Below are 27,505 nucleotides of genomic sequence, written 5' to 3'. Positions count from 1 at the left end.
GGAAACTGAGGTTCAGAGAGCTTTTGTGACTTGATCAAAGAGGATACATGATTTCAACTCAGGCAGTCCCACTTCAGAATCTGAACTTGACCAGTTTACCATAATGACTCCCAGAACCTCGTGACCCTGGGTAGGTCATTTCTCTCTCTCATCTCCCCATCAGTAGAGAGTAGGTTACTTTTCAGGGTTTGTCGTGGTCATCAAATGATACACGGTGGTGAAAGCATTTTACAAACTACAAAGCCGTACACACAAGCGTTGTTAATATCACTGTTGTTGAAGCATCAGGAAATTCACTTGCCTCAACCAAGACCTGGTGGGACCAAAGCTGTGAACAATAAACGGGGCTGTGAGGGGGCCCCCGATCTAAATGAGAGTGAGTGAGACAAGGCTTTAGAATAAATTCTCGTAGAAAACCAGATAATAAAGGTCAAGAATCAAGGGCTGGACTGATATGGGTGATGGGGACAGGATGGAGGGACTGATGTGTCTCTGCCTTCCGGGCAGCACCCAGGGTAGTTGTGACACCCACCCACACCCACCATCCCTTTGGCCTCCCAACAGTCCTATGACACGAGAAGGACAGGTGTCACTATTCTGGTTTTACAAATGAGAGCTCGCGGTCATAGCAGGTTAGGGGACCAACCTGTGATCACGCGGCTGGGAGAGGCGGAGCGGGCTCCAGCCGGGGCCTCGGCTCCAGTCCTGGGGGTCTCTGCTTTGCGGCCCTGCCCTGCCCAGGCACTGCTCCATCCCCGGGGAATTCCCGTGTGCCCGTGTGGCATTCTGTGCAGACGGTGCCTCCCCACGGAGCGTCCCACCAAGCAGGAGGTCCTGAGTTAGGCAGGCAGAGAGGTGGGCAGGAAGTCGGACTCGCGACAGCCTTGTGTCACCAGGCGGGGATTAGCAAGAGGTGTCCACCAAGGGCTGGGGAAGCTGGGGGAAAGTGTAGCAAGAGCCTGGCCACTTGGGGACCTTGATAGACTGGAGTTCAGATCTCGGCTTTGCCACCAAGAGTGGAGTGGCCTTGCGCACATCACAGAGCTGTCCCGAGCCTCAGTTTCCCGCCTTCCTCGTGGGGATGCCAAGAGGACTAAGCGGCTGGGCATCCAGCTCTCCCTCTGGCCCCAACTGCGCGTTCCCCACGGCAGGGAACAAACTCTCCGCTCCCAGCTTCTGCGGAAGGTCGTCTCAAAGACAACAAGGAAGTAGAGTAGATACATGCATTTCTACCAGCTGACCTGTGTCAGGCTGTTACGTGTTCGGATTTGTTCAAGCCCTTTATCCTCCCCTATGAGGTGGGTATCATTATATACACTGCACAGGCAGAAAAACGAGGCTGAGGGAGGTGAGGTGACTGCAAACTGGGGTCAGAGGCAGGTCCGGCATCCAAGACCGCGGCTCCCGCTGCGGTGCTCTTGCAGCCTTGGTGCCTGGGCGGGGCCTGAAGCACGCGATCCAGGTCCTTCCCCCTGCCCCACCGGTGCAGCCTCCGCGACCCCGGGCACCCCTGACTGCCCCCCTCTCCCCCAGGCGTGTTCATCATCTGCTGGCTTCCCTTCTTCATCACCCACATCCTGAACATACACTGTGACTGCAACATCCCGCCCGTCCTGTACAGCGCCTTCACGTGGCTGGGCTATGTCAACAGCGCCGTGAACCCCATCATCTACACCACCTTCAACGTTGAGTTCCGCAAGGCCTTCCTGAAGATCCTACACTGCTGACCCAGCTGCCCACCTGCACAGCAGCCTGCTTCCCAACCCCCTGCCCAGCGGCCCTGCCTCGGGCCCTGGGAGCCGTGGGCAGGGTGACGCGGGGCAGACTCGGCCTTCTCCTCGCCCGCAGGCCCTGCGGCGTTAGCTTGGCTCCACGGCCCTCACTGCCCGCACACCCTCGCTCTGCCAGGGCAGTGCTAGAGAGCTAGGCATGGTGCCAGCCCTCGGGCCGGACCCCTGGCTCAGAGGCAGCTCACGGAGCCCCCTCCCACTTCCAGACCCTCTCTCCTTGGCACCAAAGACACAGCCACCTTCTCTGACCTTTCTCTGGGGCTCTGGGGTTGCTGGGCCAGTGTCAAAGCTCAGAGGCCATGCTGGCCTGGTCTTCACAGGCCTGTGCTGGAGCGGGCAGTGGGGAGCGATGGACAGTTCACACCCCCAAGGCCTTTACCAGGGAAGCCAGAGCTCTTGCCAAGGCCCCAGGCAACTTCAGGCCAGGGAGACCCATGTACATACCAGGTCTGGATGGACCCCAGAGAAGCCCAAGCCCAAAACTTCACCCCTTCTCCCCCACCGAGCCTGTCAGGAGCTGCTACGTCCATCCACAGCAGTGGGTCCCGACCCCACCCAGCTCCCTGTGAGGTCTCCCTACTCTAAGAGCCCAGGAGGGTCTGCGGGGAGAGGACCACCCCTATCCCAAGCCCACTCTGCTGCCCCCCCGACGGACGTGGGTGCCTCTCTGTAGCACATGTTGGGCCAACCTGGGAGAGCTGGCAGGGAAGGCAGGCCCGTGACATGTCTGGGGCTTGGTTGGGGGTGTCTGAGGTCCTTTGGGAGACTGTCCCTGACCCCCTCTGCTGCAAACCACGTCCTTTTCTCTTCCTTTCGCCTCTCCGCTCTCCAGTCCTCTTGTCCCCTTTCCTTTCCACTGCCTCCGCCTTAGAGGAGCCCATGGCTAAGCGGCTGCTGAATACCGTTCGGCCTGCCCTGGCCCTGCCACAGGGAGGAGGGGAAGCTGCAGCTTGGGGGAGCCCCCAGGCCCCAAACTCTGTAACATCACTACACATGCTCCAAACTAATAAAACTCTGACAAGAGTCACATCCAGGGCCCCTCAAGCGGAGGGTGCAGCGTCACCTCCAATCTCTGCATCCGGTGTGGCCAAAGCTCCGTGTCTGTGCTGGGGGTCAGAGTTGGAGAGGCTTTCTGCAGACCCTCCAGAGAAGGTGGCCCTGGCCACCATCAGAGGGTACAGGACTTTGGGGGAAATGAAGAGAGGAGCTGCTCCAGGAGGGCCAAGGAGAAGACGTGTGTGCCTGTGTGTTTCTCCGCTCATCCAGTCCTCTCCTCCCGACCCAACCTGAGCGCTCTCAGAGCTGCTGTTGGGTGGTCCTGACCTTCAACCACCAGCCGAGATGGAAGGGGAGAACGTTTCCAGTAGGAATCCCACGGCGTCCCCGGGGGTCCCCTAATTGCCAGAGCAGCGGGGTCTTACCAGAGGCAAGCCAGGCTGTCCCCGCTTCCCTTCTCCTCCTCTCCAGGTCCTGGCACCTCTTCAGGCCCAGTCCTTAGCCCTGCTCGTCCACCAGGGCAGAGAAGGCTCTGCGGGGAAGATGGCCTTCGAGGTGCGGCTGTGCCCACGTCTGTGTCTGCCCCTTCCCCTGTCTCGCATCAGGACCCCCTTCCTCTGGGGCAGGCGGGGAGGCCCTGCGTAATGTGGCCTGGTGTCCTCCTGCCTCTTGGCCTCCAGACCAGTCACAGCTCCAAGACTTCTGGGGCCACGACTTGGCTGTGACCCAACAACAGAAATTTGGCTTTTTAAAAATGAAATGTAAATCAACCCAGTGAAGGAGGAATATTCTTACCACCTTGAGAATAACAGCGGTGATAACAAACAAGGTGCTGGCACCCACGGGCTCAGGCTCCAGGGAGCTGTCAGGGCATAATTTGCATGCTAAATACAATATTTTTAGCACCAAAGTTTGGAGCACTTAACTTGCCCTGAACACTTAATTATGGACTTTGATCTTCTTCCTGAACCTGAATGTAGCATGAAGCCCTGGGAGAGGCTCCTGTCCCCAGAATACCCGATTCCAGAAGGTGGGCAAAACAGGCTCTTTGTCTAGCGGGAGCGGGGGCCAATAACCCAGTGACCCCCTCCTGCGGAAGGCATCAGACCCCCAAGGGGGCTAGAACCACCACCCCCCCAGAGACCTCTCAGCTCTGTTACCCACCCCATAGCCAAGACACGCATGTGTGCACGTGCACATACACACACACTCAGTCTGTGAATGATCTTGACCTGGATGGGAGCTTAAAAGCTCATCTCATCATTAGAAATCTCAGGAGGTCACATAGGTTTATTAGCTATGGGAGTTGTAAGAGATGACGAAAGGTTGGAGAAAGAAGAAGAGAAGAAGGAAGGAAGGAGGGAGGGAGGGAGGGAGGAGGGAGGGAGGGAGGGAGGGAGGAAGGAAAGAAGGAAGGAAGGAAGGAAGGAAGGGAGGGAAGGAAGGAGGGAGGGAGGAGGGAAGGAGGGAGGGAGGAGGGAGGGAGGGAGGGAGGGAGGGGAGGAGGGAGGGAAGGGAGGCTGAAAGCAGTTTGGGAAGAGCACTGACAGGGAGAAGAGGGGAAGAGGGCAGGCAGGGGCGGGAGGCGGGGCGGGGAAAGTTGCCCACAGCTGTCATGAAGCTTCAAGTCTTTCTTCCAGACAGCAGATTGACAGCTGGAGTGGGCAGGGGGAGGGCTGGGCTTCCCCCTTTCCCCCCTTGGTGCTTCAGGGGCAAAGGGATGGTGCATGACCCTGGAACGCCACGGTGGAAGGGGGCGGCCCAGGCTCTGGCTGTCTTGCAAGAGGCCCTGACAGCGGCCCCTTTGCCCTGACAGTGAGGGCAGTAGCAAGCCAGAGGCTGGGCAGGCTGCAGCTCCGATTGTCCTCTCCTCACTGCCTTTGCCTGTGCTTCTGCCTCTGTGCTTGTCTTTGTCTGTAGAACGCCTTTTAATCAAAGGATCACTGATCTGCCTTTTCAGAAGGGGGAGTCCGCACCCCCCAGCCCCTTCTCCCAGAGTGCAGCAAGGAAGCACCACTTAAGGCCTGAGCCTTCCTGGTCAGGCACAGTGGAGCACTTTGCATCATCCTCTCAGATGTCCGTCTGTGACTGCATGTCTTCCAACTTCAGGCCCTTATTCGTCCCCTAGTGGGTTCTGGAGAAGTCCCAGGTGGCGAGGGGCTGGGGAGGTGTCCTGGGAATTGAGAAGGCAGTAGTGCAGGATAAACTGCATCACCTCATCCATCCATCTTACTCGGTGAATATTTATTGAGCAACTGTTTATTGTGCTCCAGACCCTGAGCGAGGTGCTGGGAATGAACAGTGGAAAAGGGGGTCAACATCCCTGCCTTTGCAGGTTCACAATCCAGTGGACGCCGGGCGTTACCCACAATCACACGATAGTGGTAAAAGCTCCTGGCAGAGCCCCGGCTGGGTGTGGTAACCACTGCCACAGCACATGCTGTCCCGCCCCATGGCGCTCTTTACCTAGATGATGAGGCTGAGTGGGAGACGGCAGCCCCGGGGTGCCTTGGCCTGGAACAACTAGGTAGGGACCTGGTGAGGGCAAGGAGTGTGATGGTAGAGGACTTCCTCAGTGGTGGGGCAGGAGGCCCCCCAAAGAAGCAACCGCATAGCCTGCTCCCTGGTGGGCTCAGAACAGGGCAGTCAGTTGCCTGCACGCAGGGACTTTGAGGACTGGCACACCTTGGGGGCCTTTCTAGTGTGCTCACCTATCTGGGGATCTCTTCCCACACCACCCCTGTCCCGGGGATGTGTGGCCAGGCCCTGTGCCCTACTTGCCTCTCTGCCCTCCCTGGCCCCAGGACGCAGGCTGTGTCCTTAGCATTAGCAACCATCTATGCTGCATGGGCCTCGCCCCAAGTGCTGTCCTGTCCTCATAACCCCCGGGGGAGGAGAAGCCTTTCATACAGGGAAGGTGGTTGCCCAGGTCTTTCAGCTCTGCATCTTTTATTATTCATCCTGCCCTTTCCCTGCCCAGCCCCAGGTGAAGTTGTGGGAGGCTACTGTAGTCAGAAAAAAAATTTTTTTAAGGAGAGAGAGAAAGAAAAACCATTGGGGACCAGACTTTTAGGATGCGGCCCTTGGGGTGACTATGAACAGCCTGATGGCCATTGGGGTTGCAAGAGTAAATGAGTAGGTGCTGGGGTGGGAGGGGCGCAGGTAGGGGGAGCAGCTTTCAGTAGTGGGGGTTTCAGTAGTGGGAGGCCAGACTCTGGGCATCCATGCGCCCGAAGTTCCTCTCCCGCCAACCAGGTGCCCCCGGCTCTGCTTCTGGGAATCCAGGGAAGCAGGAAGCTGGCAGGAAGAGAGTAGACCATCTTTGCAGAGGGAGATCCACTCTGGCTTTGTGGGGTGATCGGGGGCAGGGAGAAGGAGGTACCTGGTAGGAACAGCTTCCCGTTCCCTCTCCCATCCCACCTTTGTTACTTGGCAAATAAAGCAGGGTGAGAGCTGCTGGGCAGAACCCCTGGCCTGGAGGGCATCTGGAAAGGCCTTTTACGTGGTTGGAGCCATGCAGTTCCGAGTCCGCAGGAAATGCTGTGTGACCACCACACTTGCCTGCACTTCCTCCAGTCTTCGCCTCTGTCCTGAGACCTGGAGATGTGTGTGTGAGGCTGGAGAGAGGGAGGCAGCCTCCCCGGAACCTCAGGGGCAGTGGGAGTCAGATGTTGCCGATGAAGCAGGGCGGGGGACAGAGGTGGTACCACCTGGGACATGGGAGAGGCAGGGGATTTTGTAGGAACAAAGCTACAGCATGCACAACTTCCGAGTTTTCCCGACCAGGCCCAACTCCAAACATTGACCTGTTGGCCCCATGAGAGTAGTCCGTGGAAGCCAGGCTCTGTGCTGCACCCGGGGCAGGTAAAACATGGAGTGGGCAAAAGAGGGAGGAAATTGCCTGGAGGAGACATGTTCTGTGGTCTAGTTCTCCCTGCAGCAGGTGCTGCTCTGGGTTCGAGTCCGGAAGCCTGCAGCAGGGACCTGACCCAGCCCTTCTCAGCCTCATGTACAAACCTCTTCTCCCCACCCTACACCCTACCCACTGTGCAGTTGCTGTCTTCATCCATTTGTCCTCTCTGTGCAGGCTGAGCCCTCACACTGCCTCTGCCCATCGGAATATCAGCCCTGGACCCTACCCTCTCCTGGTAGATGCAGACATGGCCACCTTGCTTTGCTGACATTGAACCCCCTGTCTGGCTCCTGGGGCCTCTCAGCTGTGTGTCAGTCGGCATGACCCGCTGGTGGGGCTTGCCCTGCCCTACAGCTGACCTGACACTACTTTAGGCGTGTCTCAGTCCACACCAAGGCACTGAGGAAGAGCCGGCCCTTCCTCCCCTGGATAGGCTGGCAAAGAAAAATAGGCTGCCACTTCCAAGAGTATCCTCGCCAAAAGGCTGCAGAAGGCTAGGTTGTCTGTGTCCCCTTCCAAGAGAAAAATTCCTCTGACTTGGGAGAAACTGCAAGAAAATACTGTGTTGAGTACTTACTAACAGCTTTGCCCTTTGACCACAGGGCATCCGGGTCGATCATTACCGCAAGCCAATGAGATAAGCATCATCTCCATTAGATGATATAGCCAAGTCTAAGGAAATTTTAGCAGCCGAGGGTCACACGCTAGTGGCTGGCCCAGCTTCAGAGCCTTTCCGCTACCCAGCCCCCAACAGCTTCCCTCCTCGTCTCAGCCCAGATCGGCAGCTACCTCTCTCCCCTAAGTTACAGTAACAACGCTGCTGCCTGTATCCTATCCAGCAGGTACAGACGGAGTACAGAGGGAGGACCGGGTCTAATGCGGAAATAAGCCGATGCAGCGATGCGCTCACACCCAGGCAGGAACCTCACCGCAGTGGGTATGGGGACAGAGTGACCGTGTCCAGCTGGGCAGTCAGAGAAGGCTTCACACGCAGGGACAGGCAAGTTGGGTCTTGAAGAACAGGCAGGACCCTGACCCGGGAGCACAGCGGGGGCGGGGGATGGGTGGAGGGGGCCTGTGCTTGTGAGCAGGGTGGCAGGACCAGCTGTAGGACCAGAGGACCTCTGGCCTGGGGGCGCTGGAGCCACTGCTGGAGGCCCGAACACGGTGGGAGTCGTGTTCTATGGGCGCTGGTGGGGGCAGGGAGGGAAGGAATGGTCTCGAACAGAGGACCAGAGCTGCCCTCCGCATGTTCAGGGAGCCCTGGGGCCCCTCTGGGGCTCTGCCCGCTGGCTGCCCCCTCCTCCACTCCCGGCCACAGGCCCGGAGACCGGCCTCCTCTTCCGCCAGCCCCTGTCATTCTTTCCAGGAGCTCCACCCCCCAGGTCGGCTTCGGAGGGACACAGTCTCCCAGTCCCCTCATCTCCTTGATGCTTCTAGGCTGCCTTTTCAGTCCAAGGCATTTTCCGCTGATCCCTGGGGGAACCCTTGGTGACTGCAGTGTGAGGTTACACGGGTGCCGGGACTCGGGGGCAGACGCCACTGGTTCCCAGAGCCGGCCTGCCTTCTGAGACGTCACAGAAGCCTCTTTGGACTTCCGTGCTGTGCTTTAACTCCTGTTGATACAGCTTGCCAACCTCCCTGTCCCTTCTGGTCTCCTGGCCTCACAACCAGGAGAAGCCCCCTGAGGGACGGCTCCTCCCAGCACAAAAGGCCTCCCAGGCAGAACCAACAGGGCCATCTGCATCTCTGGGGACAGCCAGATAGCTGGTGCCCTCTCCCAGGGCCCTCCTTGGGGAGGGATGCATTGGCTTCAGCAGCAGCGCTGAGAATGGGGAAGGAGGCTCCTGTCTAGATAAAGGGTAGTGAGTGGGTGGACAGGACAATGGTGAGAAAGGACAGAACCAGAATAATGGAGGAAAAGCAAAGTAAAGGGAGTCCCAGTGCCAGCCGGGGATGTGCATGATCTAATTTCATCCCCTCAACGATACGCGTTACAAAGAGAGAGGCGGAGCTCAGAGTCTGGGTAAAGACCTCACCCCGGCTCTGCCAGGCTACAAGGCCCTTCACAGGCAGGACCCCTTTCTCCACCACCTGTTTCCTTACCCTACACATGGCTGAGGGGTCTTTGGAATACGCGGTTCATTCCGATGGCACCCTCCCTCTGCTTGGAGCTCACAAGTGACCCTCATGCTGAGTCCAAGCTCTGGAATCATGAATGGCGTCATGGTCTCCTAACGAAGTACCCACCCTCCCCCGCCCCCGCTCTTCCGCTGTGCTGTCTGCACCCACAAACGGCATGATTGCTCTTTCACACTCCCCAGTCTCCCGTGCCCCCGCCTCTCCCACCTGGTCCGGGCCTTGCCCCTCATCTGCTATGCCCGTATCCTCCTCTACATTGCAGCTTCCGGAAAGCCCTTCCTGATGAACCCCACTCAGCTGGGTGACTGATTGGATGGGGGGAGATGGAGAGGAAGAGTGTAGACTGCGCTGTGTGTTCACCAGCCATCTGTAGCTGCTTAAATTTAACCTGTTGAAATTAAAAATTGGGTCCCCCGGGCTTCCCTGCTGGCGCAGTGGTTGAGAGTCCGCCTGCCGATATAGGGGACGCGAGTTCGTGCCCCGATCCGGGAAGATCCCATATGCCGCAGAGCGGCTGGGCCCGTGAGCCATGGCCACTGAGCCTGAGCGCCCGGAGCCTGTGCTCCTCAACGGGAGAGGCCACAACGGTGAGAGGCCTGCGTACCGAAAAAAAAAAAAAAAAATTGGGTCTCTCAGTTGCATCAGTCACATTTGAAGGGCTCAGCAGCACATGGAGTTAATGGCAGATGTGGGAGGTTTCCATCCTCCCAGAAAGTTCTGTTGGACAGCACTGGTCCAGAAAGAATCCTGGGTTAGGAGTCCCCTCAGCTAAGAAGGACCAGGAGCAGGCTTGGGAGGGGACGGGGAGGTTCAGTTTGGGACACTGAGTTTAAGGGTCTATAGGATCTTCACATGGAAAAGTCCAGGAAGAAATGAGGGGTTCATATCCTCGACTACCCCAATCTCCCCTAAACAGGTTTGAAATTCAACTGATATCCTCTCCTTGGGAATTGCAAAGGCCTTACTAAAATCCAATTCTAAACATCCCTATGAAACCTCTAGAAAGCAGCTCTGTGGAAATGGGACTCAGGGTAGATGCTGTGTGTGTGTGTAGGGTCTGTGTCTGGCTAGGGGTGGCTTGGGAAGGGAGAAGAAGGTGATGAAAAGCAATGATAGGGCTGTGTTGGCTGGAGCTGGCCTGAAATTGCGACCTCAGTTATCTCTTGGAGGAAGGGAGGATCTCTGCTTAGACCCTGGGATCATCAGAGTTGAAATGAATCCTAGGCATGGTCCCATGTGCATCTCCATGGGACCTCTGCCATTTATAGGACCATAGGTGCAAGAAAGAAAAAAAAAAAACATTTACCTTTTTTTAACTGCATTCTTCAAAGTATTTCCTCAAACTCTTCCCAACAGGATAAGCCAGACACCATTGTCCTTCCGTGGTTCACTCCTGACCATTCGCACGAATTGTTCTGAGCTCGCTTGGCTTTGAACGTGCAGCCCCACGTCCCTTCTCTAGCTCGTGCAGAATCCTCGCCTTGGAGCTAGACTCAGACCTCAGGGTGTGAGGAGAAGCAACCAGCACTGTGCCCTCTGCCTTTCCTTTTCCTGCTCCAGCGGTTCTAGGAAAGACAGAACTCCCAGGGGCATGTTTAACTACAAGTTTTGCCCAACGCTTAGTCTCAGCGAGAACGAGGAGAATGGTCCAGGCAGCTAGCAGGGAGCAGGGGGATGAAACAGTCCGCTGAGTGAGCCTTGCCCCGGTCCTCAGGAGTCTCCACTCATCCAACCAGGAGAGGAAAAGACCACCACCCAGGCTGCCAGCTGGTGACTGTCTTCATGGTGATGCTAAGAAGGGCCCAGAGAGAAACCACGGGGCGCCCCCTGGTGGTGGTCCTCAGCCCTGGCTGCTCTCCGGCTAATACCAGGATCCTGCCCTGGTGATTCTGGTTTAACTGGCCAAGGGTAGGGCCGGGTACTTTAAAAACCCTTCCATCCCTCCCCTCCCTGCCACACCTCACCCAGGAGATCTTAATGTGCAGGCTTGATTTACAGCCTTTGTTCTAGGGCACAACCCCATTCAAAGCTGCTCCCAGGACTCTCTGTGGTAGCTGTAGTCCGTGGCTTGGTGGGGTGAAGTGTCCATGAGGCTGGCACCACAGCCCAGAGACCACAGGATGGGAGACCTGTGCCACCAGCTCTGCTAGAATGGACTCTTGCACTCAGCATGTCCGTGGGGCGACAGGTGTCTTCGCTCCGCCTCTCTTACCCCACGCCCACGTGACGCTTGTGACCGGTGGCCCCGTACTCAGCCCGTGAGGGTGACACTCAGAGGCAAGCCTGCGGGTTGGCTGGGGTTGGAGCTGGCCAGTGACTGGGGCAGAAGATTCCTCTTCTCTGACAATTACACAACATCCTTGAGTTGGAGGGGCTGCTCTAGCAGTGTGAAGAGGGAGAGACGAGCCGGAGAGGACCCCTAGGGCACCTGGACTGCTCCCACCTGCAGCCCCGCCCCGTCCCCTCCCAACGGCGGGCCAGCCCTGGCACAGCCAGAGAGGAAGGAGAAGCTGCTGGCCGCTGAGCCCGGGACTGGTCACACAAGGCTAGTCTGAGCAATTGCAGGCCTGCCCCAACCTGTCCTGCAACTCGAAGACCAGGCCAGGCCAGCTGATGGGGGCAGGACAGAGCTCCCTGAGCCGCTGCCAAGGAGGAAGTGCCTGCCCGGCAAGCTCCACACCAAGCCCAGACACCTCCCCTCCAGGTGACATCACCACCATCCACCTCCCCACGTCTGCCCCCACCTCTTCCCCAGCGGGAACTCACACACGATCATATACACACCACACCGCACATGTGCACACGCATACGCCAGACCAGCCCCCATAGCCAGCCTGGCGCCACGGGTCAGTCCACCTCTAAGGCGGGGACTCAGATCCACAGCTTTATGAGAGTCAGATTTGAAACCGGCCATATAACTGGACACAGCAAAGGGAGAAGGGTGAGACAGGGGGACCAGGGACCAAGCGTCCCATGTAGGGTCACTCGTGGGCAGTTGGAGCAGACCCTTCCTTCCCCGCAAGAGGTTGTACGGCAGACCTGGGCCCTGGGACCAGAGCCACCAGGAAGGTGGTCAGTGCAGCAACAGGCTCTTGGCTGGGGCTTTCAACTGGAAGTGGAAAATTCCTCTGAACTTTCAGCTCCTGCCCTTGCACAAAGCACGGGTGTCTGGTTGTCCTGACCGCGCCCAAAGAAAGGGGCCAAGTCACACAGACGTGAGCTGGGCGGGAACACTTCCCTCTCCTCTGTGCCTCCCTCCTTCTTCAGAGAGAGTTCTAGGATGCAAGGGCCCCTGTGGACTCAGGGGCAAGTGGTTAAAGGTGGCAGGAACCTTAGGAATAAAGAGGGAGCTCACTTTGGGGGCTTGAGTCCAGGTACAGGAGGAGGAGGCTGAGAGTTGACTAGAGACACACATGGAGGAAGGGCTGAAAGGAGATCTCTGAGCCAGCGGCCCCTTCCCCAGCTACAACCTCAGTGTTCCTCTCCCCATCCCTCCACCACCCAGGGGACCAGGTTCCCGTCTCCTCTCAAGGTCCAAGGGGCACCTGGCAAGGACAGGGAAGGGGCCCTGCCAGAAGCCCAGCTTCACTTCCACCAACCACTCTTCCTTACAGGTAAGGAGACCGCAGGTTGTCTAAACTTCCGTCTGGGCTCCAGGCTCAGCCCAGGCCAGAATGGCCAGTGAGGGCTCCTTGCCCTCTAGGAAGGCGACAAAGCCCTGCTTTTAGCTCCAGAGGGCCAGCTGCAGGGGTGTGCAGCCTACCCCGTCCTGGGTGTCCAGCTGGGCACCGGCCTCGACCAGCACTCTGAGGATGGCCATGTTGCCCTTGAGGGCGGCCAGGTGGGCAGGCGTCCAGCCCACCTTGTTGCGGGCATGGACATCTGCATGGTGCTCCAGGAGGTTGATGACGCTCAGGAAGGCCCCCCTCTGGACTGCCAGGTGGAGGGGCGTCCAGCCTGACTGCTCGGGAGCATTGGGGTCAGCCCCACACTGCAGCAGTGTGGACACCACCACCTCTGCCCCATGACGGGCAGCCAGGTGCAGGGGGGTCCAGTTCATGCCTCCGGGAGCCCCCACATCTGCGTGGCTCTCAGCCAGCAGGTGGATGATCTCCAGGTGGCCCTTGTAGGCTGCTAGATGCAGGGGTGTCCAGCCCTGGTGGGTCGGCAGCTCGAGGCTGGCGCCGTACCTGAGCAGCATCTTGCCGATAAGGTACTTGCCCCTCGCAGTGGCGATGTGCAGTGGGCTGTAGCCTCTCTGGTCAAGGGCATCAGCAGCCGCCCCACTCTTTAATAGGTGTTGGATGGCCCTCACTTTGCCTCGCTCCACCGCCAGGTGCAGTGGTGTCCTCAGGTTTCTCTGCCGAGCATCCAACTTGGCCCCCTGGCCTGTCAGCAGCTTGACCAAGCTGACATGGCCAAAGTAGGCGGCCACGTGGAGAGGGGTCTTGCCCTCAGCCTCCTGCAAGTTGGGGTCAGCTTGACGGGAGATCAGAAGCCGTACCACATTCTCAAAGTTGTTCTGCGCAGCCATGTGGAGCGGGGTCCACCCCTCGTGCTCCTGGGCATCCACACGGGCCCCGTGGTCCAGAAGGAGGCGGGAAGTGCGGTCGTCCCCATTCTGGGCTGCGAAGTGCAGCGGGGCCCAGCCGTCTGCATCCACCAGGTTGGCGTCGGCACCGTGCTTCAGGAGCAGGGCACAGAGGTCGGGATGCTGGTCCTGGGTGGCGACGAGGAGGGGAGTGTAGCCACAGGCCGTCTGGCAGTCCACATCGACCTCCTGGGCCAGCAGAAGCCTCACCTGCTCCAGGCGGCCCTGAGCCACTAGGAAGTGGAGGGCAGTGACCTTGTTCTCACGGAGGCTCAGCTGCTCATGGCTCAGGACCAGGCTCTCGCTGTCTGAGAGAGTCAGGACCCGCTTCAAGTAGTCTCCTGAGTCTGCTGGGAGGAAGGTGAGATTGAGAAGAGGACCTCTGACCTGTCCAGAGGTCATCTTGGCCATTCCCCTGCCTCCTGGAAGTACCAGCCAGGAGCAGAGACATAGAAGTGAGGGCAACGTCTTTCCCGGTGCCCCGGATCTCTACGCAGGCTCCACTGCCCTAGAGAACTGACTCTGGCAGTTCTTCCCGTAAGGGTGAGGCAGAAAGAGGCCGGGGTGCAAATCCTGACTCTACGTCTTAGCATCACGTGCTCTCTGCCTCTTTGAGTTTCCAGCTCCTGATCCGTAAGGGGACACGAACAATGCCCAACCTCATGCTACCACTGGGAGGACAAATCATATCACGTAGGTAAGAACTCCCCCAGCAGTGCTTGGCACAAAGTAAATACATGCAAATTGGAGATAAATTTGCAGCTGAGCTCTGAGATCTGAACTCCTCCTGAGCCATTAAGGACCCACTCCCTCCTGCTCTACCCAGTGGTGTATTAGAATTAAAAGCAACAATTTCCAAAACAAAAAAAACAAACAAATGAAAATCACTGCTCAGGCCAAATCCCCAGAGATTCTGATTAAATTATTCTAGGGTGGCTCAGGCATCGTATACTTTTTCATTCCCCAAGTAATTCTAATATGTAACCGGAGTTGAAAAGTGATGCACCTCCCCAGCCAGGAAGGGAGGAGTCCGGCCTCAAAAGGACACAGACTTGAAGGGGAAGCAAAGCCAGGACCCCGGGGGATGTGCATTTCTGGAGCACAGGGCCGGGTGCCAGGAAAGGGAACACGGACTCCTGATTTGTGACAGGCCTGGGGAGGAGGGTGGGCCAGGGAGGATGGGGACAGGATATGGTCTGAGTCCACTTTCTCCTCCGCTGTGGGTTCTGTGGTTCCAGCTGCGCACTCTGGACTCACCGCTGTCTGTTAGCTCCTGGCTGATCTCCTCACTGACCTGGGGAGGGGGAACCAGAAGACACGGGGCGGATCAGATGATCAGGGCAGTTCTGGCCTATGCCGGCCTCCACTCCTCCCTTCACCTGTCAGGACTCACATGCCACCCTGTCTTAGGAGACCCCCGCCTCTCTCATCCCTGACACCAGCTGTGTCTAGGGGAAGTCCCCGAGCAGAGGAGGCCCTGCCAGAAAGAGGTGGCCCAGGGCCTTGACTTCCCCTTGGGCCACAGGGAAGGCAGGGCGGCCCTGTGGGTTCAGCCAGGAGCCCCACGGAAGCCCACAGCTGGTTCCCAGGTGAGGGAAAGGACAGCAGAGCCGGGATGACGCTGACCCGTAGGGTGTGAGAGCCTGGGAGAGCCAAGGTCTCCCTCTGCAGGACAGGCTCTGTTTAATGTCACACATGTGAGGGACGGCACGTCCTTCTCAGAGGCTCTGAGCCACGGCTACCACCAGCCCTCAGAGCATCTTCGAGCAAGTTAAGAAAAGGTGTCCCCGAGTGGCTGCCTGGCTTGGCCAGCAGAGCGTGCACCGGCTTCGGGCCCCACCTGCCCCTCAGCCAGGCAGCCTCGTGAGGAGGGACCTGTGCGCGCATCCTCAGTGTCTGCCGAAGACCAGGCCGACCCCACACGCACTCACCTCCCGGGGCCGGCGCAGACACGCTGTGAAGGACACCTTCCTGGTCAGGGCCTCACTTTCTGGGTCAGCCACAGGACTCTGGAGCAGGGACAGCAGCATGTCTGTCTCCACTGTGATGTCTGCTCCAAAAAATGCAAAAGAAAGTGACACGCTGGCCTGCAGTTCTTCCCCATTTTAAATACCCTAATATGTCCCATTCCCCCCTCCCAAAACCCATCCCTGGGCTCAGGGGCATCCACACATGCACACCAGAAGGCAGGCAAGCTAGGGTCCCACCTTGGCTCAGTGGGGCCACATTTGGCAAGTCTCTGACCCTTTTGGAGGGTCAGACCTGTTCCATAAAGCAAGGGGGCAGGACTAGGCGATCGCTAAGATGCTCACGCTTACACACATGCATACATTTGCATAGTCCCTAAAGGAGTGGATGACCACAGGATCCATCATGCCTGTGATCTCATGGTCTGGGAACATTTTACAAAGGAGGACACTGCAGCCTGAGAGGACGCAGGCTAACTGGAGTCTCAGAAGCAACAGAGCCGGGCCCAGATGCCTTCCAGCAATGAAGGTTTTCTATTCTATCTCCCATAGGGTTACACATTAACCCAAAGAGACCAGACCTCAGTCCTCAGCTGCCACTGGCCCTCTGCCATCCACCCTCTCACCCTCCCACCCCCTGCCAACACTGCACTGTGGCACAGAGTCTGCCCTAGTGCCACACAGGGCCCTCCCTGCAGAGCTCTCAGGAGTGGCCCGGAGCTTCAACCACTGCTCCTGGCCCGCAGGCCCCCCAGCCCCACCCATCTCCCTCATCCTTGTGTACGTCAGGCTGATGAGAACCTGGAAAGCAGGGCCTCTTCTTGGGGTCCTGGTCCCAACAGCGCCTCATCAGGTCCACCATCTGCTGGGCCTCAGCCGGCCACTCATCAGAGACAGGCTGCAGGGAGGGCCGCAGGCCTGCGGCCACTCGCACCATAATGGTCATCATGTTGAAGCCTGTGAGAGGGGGCCCAGGCTCTGTGGGTACTGAGGCAAGGCCAGAGGGGCTGGGAAGGGGATGGGGGCTCTGAGGATCCTGACAGGGCGGTGCACACAGCAGGGGCCCCATAAATGCACAGTGAGTTAATAACTAGATTGAAGGCTGACTTGAGGCTCAGATTTGAGCAGCTGGGTCTCTGGTCCAGCTCCAACCCCTCCCAGGCCGACCAGCCATGGCCCCTCACTGTGGGCTTTTGCTGTCCAAAGACGGCAGGACTGACCAGCAGGCCTAGTTACGGGCTCTGATTTGGAACTCTGCTGGATGATCCAAATTCCCTGGCAATCTATTTACCTGACACCCGGGTGGCAGGGTTGGGGGTGAGAGAGACAGGAAAGAACACTCTGAAGCAAAGGAACTAGAGGCACAAAGTGTGGTCTGGGCTGAGGGTTACCCTTTCTTTCACGGTCATGTGAGCTCTAGAAAGTAGGGGGAGGAAGGAAGGAGGGTGAGAACAGGAACCCTTAAAGAGCAGTACGGTCCCCAACAAAAACCTGCCGCCTGCCCCTGCCCCCACGCACCCCCAGCCTCCCAGTCCCTTCCGGGACCCCATCTGACGGTGCCACTGTCGCGTGCTACCTGAATACGGTTTCTTCTGAGTAAGGATCTCCCAGATGACAATCCCGAAGCTGCAGACGGGGGAAAGTGCCCCCTGAGTGGCTTTCTCGGATACCCAGCAGGGGGGCCCCATGGACCACACAAACCCAGGCAATGCCTCTCCAGCCAGAATCCCCCGGCATCCCTCCTCCTCCCACGTGGGCAGGGAGGCACCAGACCTCATCCTTGTCCTGCCCTGCCCTTTGGGCCTTGGGGTCCAGGCAGGGCGTTGACAACAAGCTACGCGCTGGGTATGTGGCCTGGAGCCCAGCCTCCATCTCACCTGTACACATCGTGTTTGGGCCCTGGGCCCTTGTTGCTGTCCAGGAACGTCTCAGGGGGGATGTAGCTGAGGGTGCCCTGCAGAGCTGACCTCTTTATGTACTGCATCCGGGCTGACTGTTCCATCCACTTGGACAGGCTGAAGTCCGAAACCTGGGAGGAAGCCCGGATGGGGATGGGGAGCAATACAGTCTTGCCTCTAGAAAACTGCCTGAGTTTCTCATCTCTCCCGCTATCTTCACTGACAGTGTAGTGTAGCCGCTGAGACCATAAGCTCTCTCCCAGCACTGCCATATACCACAGGATGACCTTGAACACGTTACTTTTCTTCTCAGAGCCTCCATTTCCTCATCAATAAAAGGGAAACAAGACAAGTACTTAACTCACAGTGCTATTATGAGCATTAAATAAGGAAATATGCAAAAGGCACTTAGAACAGTGCCTGGCGCATGGTAAGTACTTGGTAGGTGTGGCCATTACCCAAAGGGACTGTGGATAAAGTGACATCTTTGGTGAGCTTCTCTGTTCATCCCACTTTCATGGGCCCTAAAGCATTGACACCATGTATATTTATCTCTGACTTTGCTTCCATCCATTGATTCATTCATACATTAATAAATTGACAATTCACTGAGTGCCAACTAGGCTGGATACTGAGGATCAGGAAGCAGATAAGAATGATGAAACCCTCACACCCATTACTCTCCTAAGTGCTTATTCAAATAGGGGGTATAGTCACTAAAAATGACTATATACTTACAATTGGGGTTAGCAGTATAAAAAGAGAGGTACAGTGAGGGTATATAACAGGGTCCCACGGGGGTGGATCAGGGGAAACCTCCCTGAGGAGGTGTTGTTTAAGCTGAGACCTGAAAGATGTGTAGGGGTCTTTGCTGGATAAAGAGGGAGTGGGGGAATACTGTTCCTGGCAGTGGAAACAGCATGTGCAAAGGTCCTGGGGCAGAAATGACAGCAGGGCTTGTTTTAGGAACTGAAAAAATGGCCATCATGACCTTTCTTAAGAACATCTCATTTACACACATTCTCACTTGAAGCAAAGAATGAGATAGAGGTTATTCTACCCACATTAGAAATGGAAGACTGACATCCAAAGAGGGGTTTTGCAGACATCCTGATACCCAGTTTCATGTACCAAATTTCATTGTGCATCTATCTGTTTTAGGTGTGATCCCTGCCTTCGGTATTTGTCCATGAAGGGAGCTGCTTAAAACCCCTGACAGGGGACTTCCCTGGCGGTCCAGTGGCTAAGACTCCACACTCCCAATGCAGGGAGCCCGGGTTTGATCCCTGGTCAGGGAACTAGATCCCACATGCATGCCGCAACTAAAAAGATCCCGCATGCCGCAACTAAAGATCCCCCATGCCGCAGTGAAGATCTGGTGCAGCCAAATAAATAAATATTAAAAACAGCAACAACAACAAAAACTCCTGACAGGCCAGTCAGGCAGTAAATAATCCTGTTCACCTGGAGAAGGCTCTGGAGAGAAAGGGGGCAGAGGGGTTCACTAGGGTCCTTACCTTGACATTCATATGGCTGTCCAGGAGGATGTTGCCTGGCTTGAGGTCCAGGTGGAGCAGTGGTGGGTCAATGCTGTGGAGGAAGTTCACGGCCAAGCCGGTCTCATGGATGATGCGGAACTTGAGCTGCCAGCAGAGGCTGTGGGTGGGCAGCATCTTCTCCAGGGAGCCGTTGGCCATGAACTCCATCACAATACCCAGGGGCTGCTCGCATACCCCGTAGATGGACACGATGTGCTGAAACTTGATCTTCTCCATTTTGGTTGCTTCTTCAATGAGGCAATTCACATCAGAGCTATGGAGGGGCAGGAGCGAGAGATGGAAGGAGCTGACCCTTTAATTACAAGAGCAACTAGCAGGGCACACAGACTAGACTTGATACCAAGCTGTGCAGACCCAGAGATGCCTTGGGAGCTTGCAAGGTAATGGAGGGGGAAAGAGAGACCCAAGAGGATGCCCAGTGGATGCATAGATTAGGGTCCAGATGACTCCAGCAACAAGACAGGAAGTAAAGGGGTCTGCTAATTTAGGAGCCAGCCCATTCTACAGAGGTGGCCACAAAAATCCTGCCATTAATTCTGGCCACTCCTATATGTCTACCTCCCCTAGGAGATCGCAAGCCCATGGAGGACCAAAATTATGCCTCCTGCTTCTCTTTTAAAATATGATTTATTGAGGAACCACCTCACAATGGTCAGAATGGCCATCATTAAAAAGTCTACAAATAACAAATCCTGCAGAGGATGTGGAGAAAAGGGAACTCTCCTACACATTTGATGGGAATGTAAATTGGTGCAGCCACTATGGAAAACAGAAAACTAAAAATAGAGCTACTGTGTGATCCAGCAATCCCACTCCTCGGCATATACCCAGACAAAACTATAACTCAAAAAGATACATGTACCCCTATGTTCATAGCAGCACCATTCACAGTAGCCAAGACATGGAAACAACCTAAATGTCCATCGACAGATGAATGGATAAAGAAGATGTGGAACATATATGCAATGGAATACTACTCAGCCATACAAAAGAACAAAATAATGCCATGTGTAGCGAAATGGATAAAACTAGAGATTATCATACTAAGTGAAGTAAGTCAGAAAGAGAAAGACAAATACCATATGATATCATTTATATGTGGAATCTAAAATATGACACAAATGAACCTATCTATGTAACAGAATCAAGGACACAGAGAACAGACTGGCGATTGCCAATGGGCAGGGAGTTGGGGGAGGGATGGAGTGGGAGGTGGGGTTAGCAGATGTAAGCTTTTATATATAGAATGGATAAACAACCAGGTCTTACTGTATAGCACAGAGAACTATATTCAATATCCTATGATAAACCATAATGGAAAAGAATATTTAAAAAATAATGTATATATATATATATGTGTGTGTATAACTGAATCACTTTGCTGTACAGCAGAAATTAACACAACATTGTACATCAACTATATCTCAATAAAAAATATTGAAAAAATATATCATTTATTGACTTTTTGATGGTGAAAGTAATATATATACCTTGTAGAACATCTAGGGAATAGAAAAGAAAATTAGGGAATTCCCTGGCGGTCCAGTGGTTAGGACTCAGTGCTTTCACTGTGGGACCTGGGTTCAATCCCTAGGTGGGGAACTAAGATCCTGCAAGCCTCATGGCACAGCCAAAAAAAAAAAAAAATAATAATAATAGTAATAATAATTAAATCATCAGTAACCCAACCTTCCAGAGTTGGCCTCTGTTAATAATTTCGCGTATCCTTTTACAATACATTTCAAGGAACCTCTCTCCTTCTCTCCCTCCCTGTCGCTCCTTTCTCCTCCACTCCGTCTTGCCATCACACAGTGTGGGCTGTTTTGTGATCTGCTTTTCCCTGTTGGTGTAGTGGAGCACTTCCTGCATCGTTATTCTCTCAAAGCAAGCTCGGTAATGGCTGCATGGGATTCCATTTTGGAGATGAAGTATACGTTTTCATCTTGGTACTCCCCACAGCATATGGCCACGTACAGCACAAGGCATCTTTGTTGAACTGAACAGAAGTCAATACTTAAGGGAAAGCCTTACAAAATAAGCATTTGCAAACCTTTCACTCCTTTCACTGTACGTGCCACAAAACGGCAAATATGCAAATCGTTATAAATTGTTCTGGGATTGCAGGGATGAAGATTAAGGAGAAATGACATCTTTAAAAAGCAGAGTATTTGCAAAGCTGCATTGGCACTGCAGTCAGAGGCCGCTGGAAATGTGCTCACAGGGCCTCCCTGGGAAGCCAGCCAGAGACTCCTCCGCTCCAGGAAGAAGCACCTGCTCTCCCTCGCATCTGGACAGGTTGGCTAGTCCTGGTTTCTGCCGTTCTTGTCTTTACTTCTCTACTGTTCAAGGACTCTCCCCTCCACCTCTGCAATATATATATATATATATATATATATATATATATATTTTTTTTTTTTATCTGTCTCCTCTTGTACTTTTGAAGTCACAAGAACTGAGAAGACATCTGTCATGAAGTGGAAAAAGCAAGGGATCTGGGATCGCATTGCCCTGCTTTCAAATCCCAATTTCACCTTATTCTCTGTATGACCTTGAACAAGCAAACTCTCTGGGCCTCAGTTTCTTAACTGTAAAATGGGAACAATAGTAACTTGCACAACTCCCCTGGACACCCCGACTTCTTGAAAGTGTTTGCTACACCTGTTGTCTTTCTCTTTTCTTCATCTCCCCCCATCCCCTTTCATCTGGTTTCTGGTCTTAATACCTCACTGACAGGCTGCTGCTAGTCACCGATGACCCCCATGTTGCTGTAGCCTACAAGCAACTTTCTCGTTCTCCGTGTAGGGTCAGTGCCTATTTTGCAGGCTCCTATTGTGTTACCTGACCATTAGGCCCAGTCCCAGGCCCTCTTCTTTCCTCTTCTCATTCCGTCCTCTGTCTCTAGGCAATCTCAGCATCTCCAACTGGGTATTCGACACTTTACGTGTCTAAAGCTGAACTCTTGAATCTCCCCTCAAGCCCGCTCCCCACTCAGCCTTCCCTATCTCAGTGAACGGGGCTTCCATCCCTCTAGTCCTCAAAGATCTTGCTTATCCTTGACTCCTCTCTTCCTCTCCTTCCCACAGGCTGCCCCTCAGCAAATTCCGTCAGCTCTACCTTCAAAATAGAGCAAGAATCTGACCCCTGCTGACCACCTCTATCCATTGGCATCTTGGCCCAAGCCTCCTAACTGGTGCCTTTGCTTCTCTCTCTTCCCCTCCACCAGCAGCCAGAGTGGTGTTTTTAAAATGTCAGTCAGAGCATGTCACTGCTCTGCTCAGGACTGTCCAGTGGCTCTCTTCTCATTCATAATAAAAGTTAAAGTTCTTACAATGGCCTACAAAGCCCTCTGCGACCTGCTCCACCATGTCAAGCTTGTTCCTTCCTCAGGACCTTTGCACTTGCTCGTCCCTCTGCCTAGAACACTAGGAGAGCCTGAGAGAGCCACATGGTTTGCTCTTTCTTTGCTTCAGATCTCTATTCTGAAATAGTACTTAATTAGTAAGGATTTCAAGCCTATAGAAAATAGCAACCCTACTCCATCAATCCTGATCCCCCCAGAAGAGGAGCATGAAGGAGGAGAAGATGCACACAGGAAGAGGAGAAAAACGGTGAGCAGGGAGAGTCTGATGATGAACAGGAAGATGCAGAAGGGGAGGGGCTGAAGATGAAGTGAAGGGAGGGGAGAATTTGGATGTGATGGAGAAGGTGATCAGATGAAGACAATGAGGATGAGGATGAAGGGGGGGAAAAATAGGAAGCTGAAAGAAAGACTCCAAATAACCTGCACCAAAAACCTACCTTGCTTTATTTGTTCTTGAGTTCTGTATTGACTGGACTGCTCAAATGGAGTTGGTAGCTTTTTTTTAAGGTAGCTGTGATACAAACCCTAGGACACCCACCCACGCAAAGAACCAAAGAAGAGCTCCTGTGACATTCTGCCTTCATCCATTTAGTCCCTCTCGGAAATCTACCACCAAGCATTATAACAAATTTATAAGCAACAACAAAATTATAAGCATTGTCAGAGTTTCATGTAAGACCCTTGCGGTAGGGTGGAGGGCTGCGATTGGTAAGTCAACCATGTGTGGCTACCACTTACACTGAGATTGTAACAGCATTTTTACTTCCTGTACAACAAAGAAGCGTGGTAAAGAAAATCTTAACATTCTGGGCAAAAAAGCCCACAAATGACTATTTTTTGGAAGATCAAAATTTTTTTTTGGAAGATCAGACTACTCAACTCTCCTTAGGTATTTTAATCAAAGAAAACGTCAGGTGGTTTGTAAGGGATATAGATAAAACTATTTGTTTGTTTGTTTGTTTTCTGTCTTCCTTCATTAGATTATAAACTCCACAAGGGCAGAGACTTTGTTTTGTTCACTTAGTGCTTAGAATGAGTGAACGTCGTCCATGTCCTAGCTTCAAATACCCCAATAACAAATGACTCACAAATTTTAATACTGTTAGCTCAGAGCTTTACTCTGAAGTCTACTTGACAATTCTTCTTGGTTGTTTAAAGGCACCTTAAACCCAACATGGAAAGCTTTCCTCTCTTCACCCACTTAACTCAGACTCATCTTTCATATTTCAGCTCAAGTGTAACTTCCTCAGGGAAGCCTCTTCTGATCTCAAACTCCAATAATAAGCCTTCATGGAACCCCAACTCTCTCCGTTCTTGCACCTCTCACAGCGGCACACTTACATTTACACGTGGGGGTCATTGATTAATGTCTTTTCTCCCCTATCTGCAAGCTCTAGGAGAATATCTCCAGGGCTATATCTGTGGCATTCATCATTATATCTCAGGGTCCAGCACAGAGCTTGGCACATAGTAGGTGAGCAATAAACATTCATCAGGAGGACAAATGAATGAGATGATGGAAGGAGGATTCAGTGAAGTCATCCTCATGAGACTCCTCCTATAGCACTCCACACGTGGCAGGCCTTGATTACCGTAAATCCCTTAGTCCTTTCCGCCCAAGGATTCCTGGAATTGGGAAGGGAATTGAGATGGGAGTTACTGTCAATGTCTCATGAGTAGTCTCGTCAATGCCATCCGTTTCCTGTTGTTCTTTGCTTCCAAGGCTGTAAATGACTTGAATAGATCCTAGAATAACCTGACTCTACTCCCAAGCCAGGATGTTGAGGGAGGAAGGTGGGTGAGTCTGGGGCGATCTCACTTTGCCCTTATTCATTAAGCAGGCGGGGGTCTGGGAGTGAGAGAAGGGACTTGGGTGTGTGGGACCGGAGACTGTGTCTTGGGAGCTTGCATAGTGACCACAGAGAATGACCAGAAAAGATGCCAATAGGAGTTGCTCCCTGCACCCCCAAGGCGCTCTAGGTGATGTCCCAGGAGGCTTGGGAGGAAGACATGGTTATCATCTCAGACTTCAGATCCAAGAGTCTCCATGGCTGCACGAGGGGCGAGGGCACAGCCAGTACCAGCAAAGATGGGTTGAAGCAATGGGAAGGCAGAGATGGGTGGAAGCAATGGGAAAGAGGTAGTAAGAGGGAAAAGGAGGCCTGCCAGGGAGTGGTCATAGTACGTGTAATGGGACCTGGGAGAAGCCAGAGACAAAAACAAGGACGGCGACGGCAGCATTCCAGGCTTGACCTGCTGGCAGTGCCGGTGTGAGGGCCGGCAAGGGAGTGGCCTGGACAGGCTCTCAGGCCAGCAGGCTGGGCAGCCTCCACCCCCCAAGCCCCCATCAGCCTGCACGGGCTGGGCTGGGGCCACACCAGACAGGAGTTGCCCCTGGTGTGGAACCTGTGATTCCCCCCAGGTCACTGGGCATCACTGAGGCAAGTGCCACAGGCTCTGAGCAAGCCCAGCCCTGCCTGCGCTGCGAGTTAGGGGGTGGGTAGGAGGGTGGCAGAGGGTCATCCAGAGCAGTCATCACCAAGCTGACACCTGGAAGGAAGGTGAGGCTGGAAAGAAGGAGGCGGGACCAGTTTGGGAGGTTGGATGGGACAAAGGCATATTTGGAGGGTAGTTCCTGCTCACCTTTGACCTCTGTGGATTTCACACATTGGTTTGATTCCACAAACAGAGCCAAGTTTATTTCAGAGCCGGAAACAGACAGGGCTGTGCCTGGGGAGCTCAGGCCACAGGACAGAGTTTAGAAAAGGGGAGCGGACAATCCTCAGCCTCAACCCGGCCGCCCCTCCCTCGGGAGCTCCCCGGGCCTCGGGTTTCCCTCTGCAAAAGGAGAGGGGAGGCAGGCGGGTACCTGATGGTGTCAGGCTGGAGGCAGCGGGAGCACTTGATGGCGTACTCGGTCCGCCAGCGCTTGTGCCGCGCCTGGAACACCTGGCTGAAGTCGCCGCTCGCCACTGGGCGCCAGGTGCCCTCGAAGTCGTCGCGGGTGAAGACGGGGAGGCCGCCCAGCCGCTGCTCCACGCCCGCGGCCATGGGGTCGGCACGGCCCGGGCCCTCCAAGCCCCGCGCGCTCCCGGCCGGCCGCGCTGCACCCGCCGCTTCCTGCTAGGCAGGTTCCAGGAGGGTGGGGACGGGGAGGCGGGCGGCCCTCCCTCCTTCCCCTTGCGATCGAGGTGGAACTGGTTCAGCCCTGCGAGGGCGGGGAAAGCCAGCCTGAGCCCTGAAGCTCCGGGCAGCGATGGGGGCTCGGACCTGCACAGCACCTCAAAAGACCCCGCCCCGCCCCAGTATCCTTCCTCAGTCTCGGCCTGTGACTTTTTCCCCCCAGCTTGATCCTGGGTAGGTGCTGGGAGTGGAAGGTGTCCTGAAGTTAGAAACAGGAGTCTGGCCAGAGCAGTTAGCCCCCTTTGATTTAGACCTAGCTCTACACGGAAGTAGATTCATTTATTCATTCAACTTCTAAGTCCTGAGGGTTTATAAAAGGTCAGGGCTCTGCCAGGGGTCTCCATTGTAGAGCTAGGGGCCTGGAACCCACCCCTCCATAGCAAGTCTGGAGTAAAAAGTTGTAATGGGGATTTTCTGGTCTGAATCAGTTGGCTTGGCTGACTTAACGCTTCCTTTGTTGTTGATGGCTTTTTGTTTGTTTGTTTGCCAGTGGGTCTCTGCATGCAAAAGGCCACCAAGGAGGAGTCAGCAGGATCCATGGGGTGAGAGGCTGGACCTCTGTTTGCAGGGAGCTCTCCTTCTTGGCACTGCTTTTGGCCCCAACCTGAGAGGGATGAGTGCTGGGTCTGGGGCTGACCATGGGGGAGGTGAACTCCTTAGCCCAGTTACTGGGGTAGCTTGTTGCCAGGGGCCAGAGATGAGGCTCAGGGAACAGCTGGAGCATGACTGGGGCAGCCTGGGAGGAGACAAACACAGAGCAGGGTGGGGCTGTGGAGGAATCTGGTCAAGGGCTCAGTGCAGAGACTTGGGGCAGGAGGGGAGAAAATGCACCTGCAGAGGCAAACGTGGCTTCTGGACAGATGTGAAGCTGTCCTGGTGGGTAAAGTTAGCCAATGGCAGAGGGAAGGGAGGTGTCCTACGGAAGCACATCTGGGTGGCCTCCCCTTCCTTTCTCTGAACTCCCTACTTCCTTCCTCTTTCCTGGCATCCACCGTGGGAGGTCCCTTGGTCCTTGTCTGGGGATACAAGTGAGGATACAGGAAAGTTTCCTGGTGCTGAACCTGGGCGGGGCGCGGGGTGTCTCTGGGTTTTGGGTCCATGGACTTGCCCTCTCACCTGAGAGACCCCCAGAACAGAGAAAATTATAAGTGCTTGAACAGGTGGCTTTCCCAGGGCCATTCCAGGGCAGGTGCTGCTAAAGGAACTGTCACAGAGCAGTGGAGGGTAGGTCACTTATCACCTGCAGCTGGGCAAGTGAGCCAAAGTCCACAGGGAACCCCCAGGTGACCATCCTCAAGTTTGAGGAGCCTGCCTACCAGAGGAGGACATGCTTTGCCTTTGGCCCTAACCTGTAGAGCCCTACCTCCTGACTCCTACCAGACTCCTGGGGAGCAGCATGGCCATGATAGGTGAGCAGGGACCCCAGGTGGGAGTTGGGGCACTTGCTCTTCCCATAACAATTTACCCACCTTCCCCAGGATGAATTCTGGTGAGCAGAGTGAAAACTGAAGACTGGCCCAGGGACAGTGCCACTATTGAGCCTTAACTTTGTTCCAAGATCAGTAGTTCCTTTACCTGCTGTACAAACTTTATAGATAGGATCTTGTTTAAATCCACAACAACAGCATGAGGTTAATATCTCCCCACCTGTGAGGGATGGGGGAACCAGGCTTGAAGACAGTAAGTAGTGAATGGCCACATAACTAGTAAGTGGGAGTTGAGATTCAAACCCAGGTCAGTTTGGTCCCTGTGGAAAGGGTTGGGCATAACAGGAGCCTTTAAAGGCTATGGGGGAAAAGGAGGGAAGGGGGTCATGCTCCCTGGAAGAGGGTGGAGGCGATGGAAACTGTTCCAGAGCAGGAGACATACCCCCAAAGACAATGTCAGAGGGAGGCCCTGGCTTGCTTTGGTTGGAGCAAGACAGGACCCGACAGAACTTACTGCCCCTGGAGCAGCCCTGCCTACTCCTGACAAGTCTCAAACCCTCCCCCAGGGAAGCTTGGGAGATGACAGAGGATATTATTGTCAAGGAGATCAGGAGACCAAGGAGAATGCTTCTCAGCTTCTGCTGGGTGGGTGAGCATGGAGATTGGGAAGGTGGCCCA

At 54.8% G+C, this 27,505-nt stretch overlaps 2 protein-coding genes across 2 annotated transcripts in view; one reads left to right on the top strand and one right to left on the bottom strand.

Annotated features, from left to right (window-relative positions):
- Positions 1-2,065, top strand: part of DRD2 (dopamine receptor D2) — a 62,720-nt gene extending 60,655 nt beyond the window's left edge. Inside the window, exon 8 of the mRNA XM_082627411.1 lies at positions 1,534-2,065. Coding sequence (XP_082483537.1) covers positions 1,534-1,727 — 194 coding nt within the window. The 3' untranslated portion in view covers positions 1,728-2,065. The remainder of the gene's footprint in view (positions 1-1,533) is intronic.
- A 9,624-nt stretch (positions 2,066-11,689) lies between these two features.
- On the bottom strand, positions 11,690-25,304 carry ANKK1 (ankyrin repeat and kinase domain containing 1). Its single transcript, XM_082628177.1, has 8 exons — positions 25,087-25,304; positions 18,815-19,109; positions 17,277-17,428; positions 16,976-17,025; positions 16,201-16,356; positions 15,364-15,482; positions 14,690-14,726; positions 11,690-13,779 (listed from the first exon to the last, which is right to left on the bottom strand). The coding sequence occupies exons 1-8, from the start codon at positions 25,266-25,268 to the stop codon at positions 12,566-12,568; spliced, it is 2,205 nt and encodes a 734-aa protein (XP_082484303.1). The 5' UTR covers positions 25,269-25,304; the 3' UTR covers positions 11,690-12,565.
- Positions 25,305-27,505: the final 2,201 nt, after the last annotated feature.

This window comes from Mesoplodon mirus (assembly GCF_964341445.2).
Source record: "Mesoplodon mirus genome assembly, chromosome: 7".
Taxonomy (NCBI): domain Eukaryota; kingdom Metazoa; phylum Chordata; class Mammalia; order Artiodactyla; family Ziphiidae; genus Mesoplodon; species Mesoplodon mirus.
The sequence above is the reverse complement of the archived record's forward strand: the minus strand, read 5'-3'. Positions and strand labels throughout refer to the sequence as shown.

Bases quoted from the DNA above. Each gene is read 5' to 3' on its own strand.
- ANKK1 (XM_082628177.1), bottom strand. From the start codon at position 25,268: ATGGCCGCGGGCGTGGAGCAGCGGCTGGGCGGCCTCCCCGTCTTCACC. The intron at 17,429-18,814 runs GTAAGGACCCTA...GCTTCCTCCCAG, and splicing joins ACAGCCATATGAATGTCAAG to GTTTCGGACTTCAGCCTGTC. The intron at 15,483-16,200 runs GTTCTCATCAGC...TTTTTGGAGCAG, and splicing joins GAAGAGGCCCTGCTTTCCAG to ACATCACAGTGGAGACAGAC.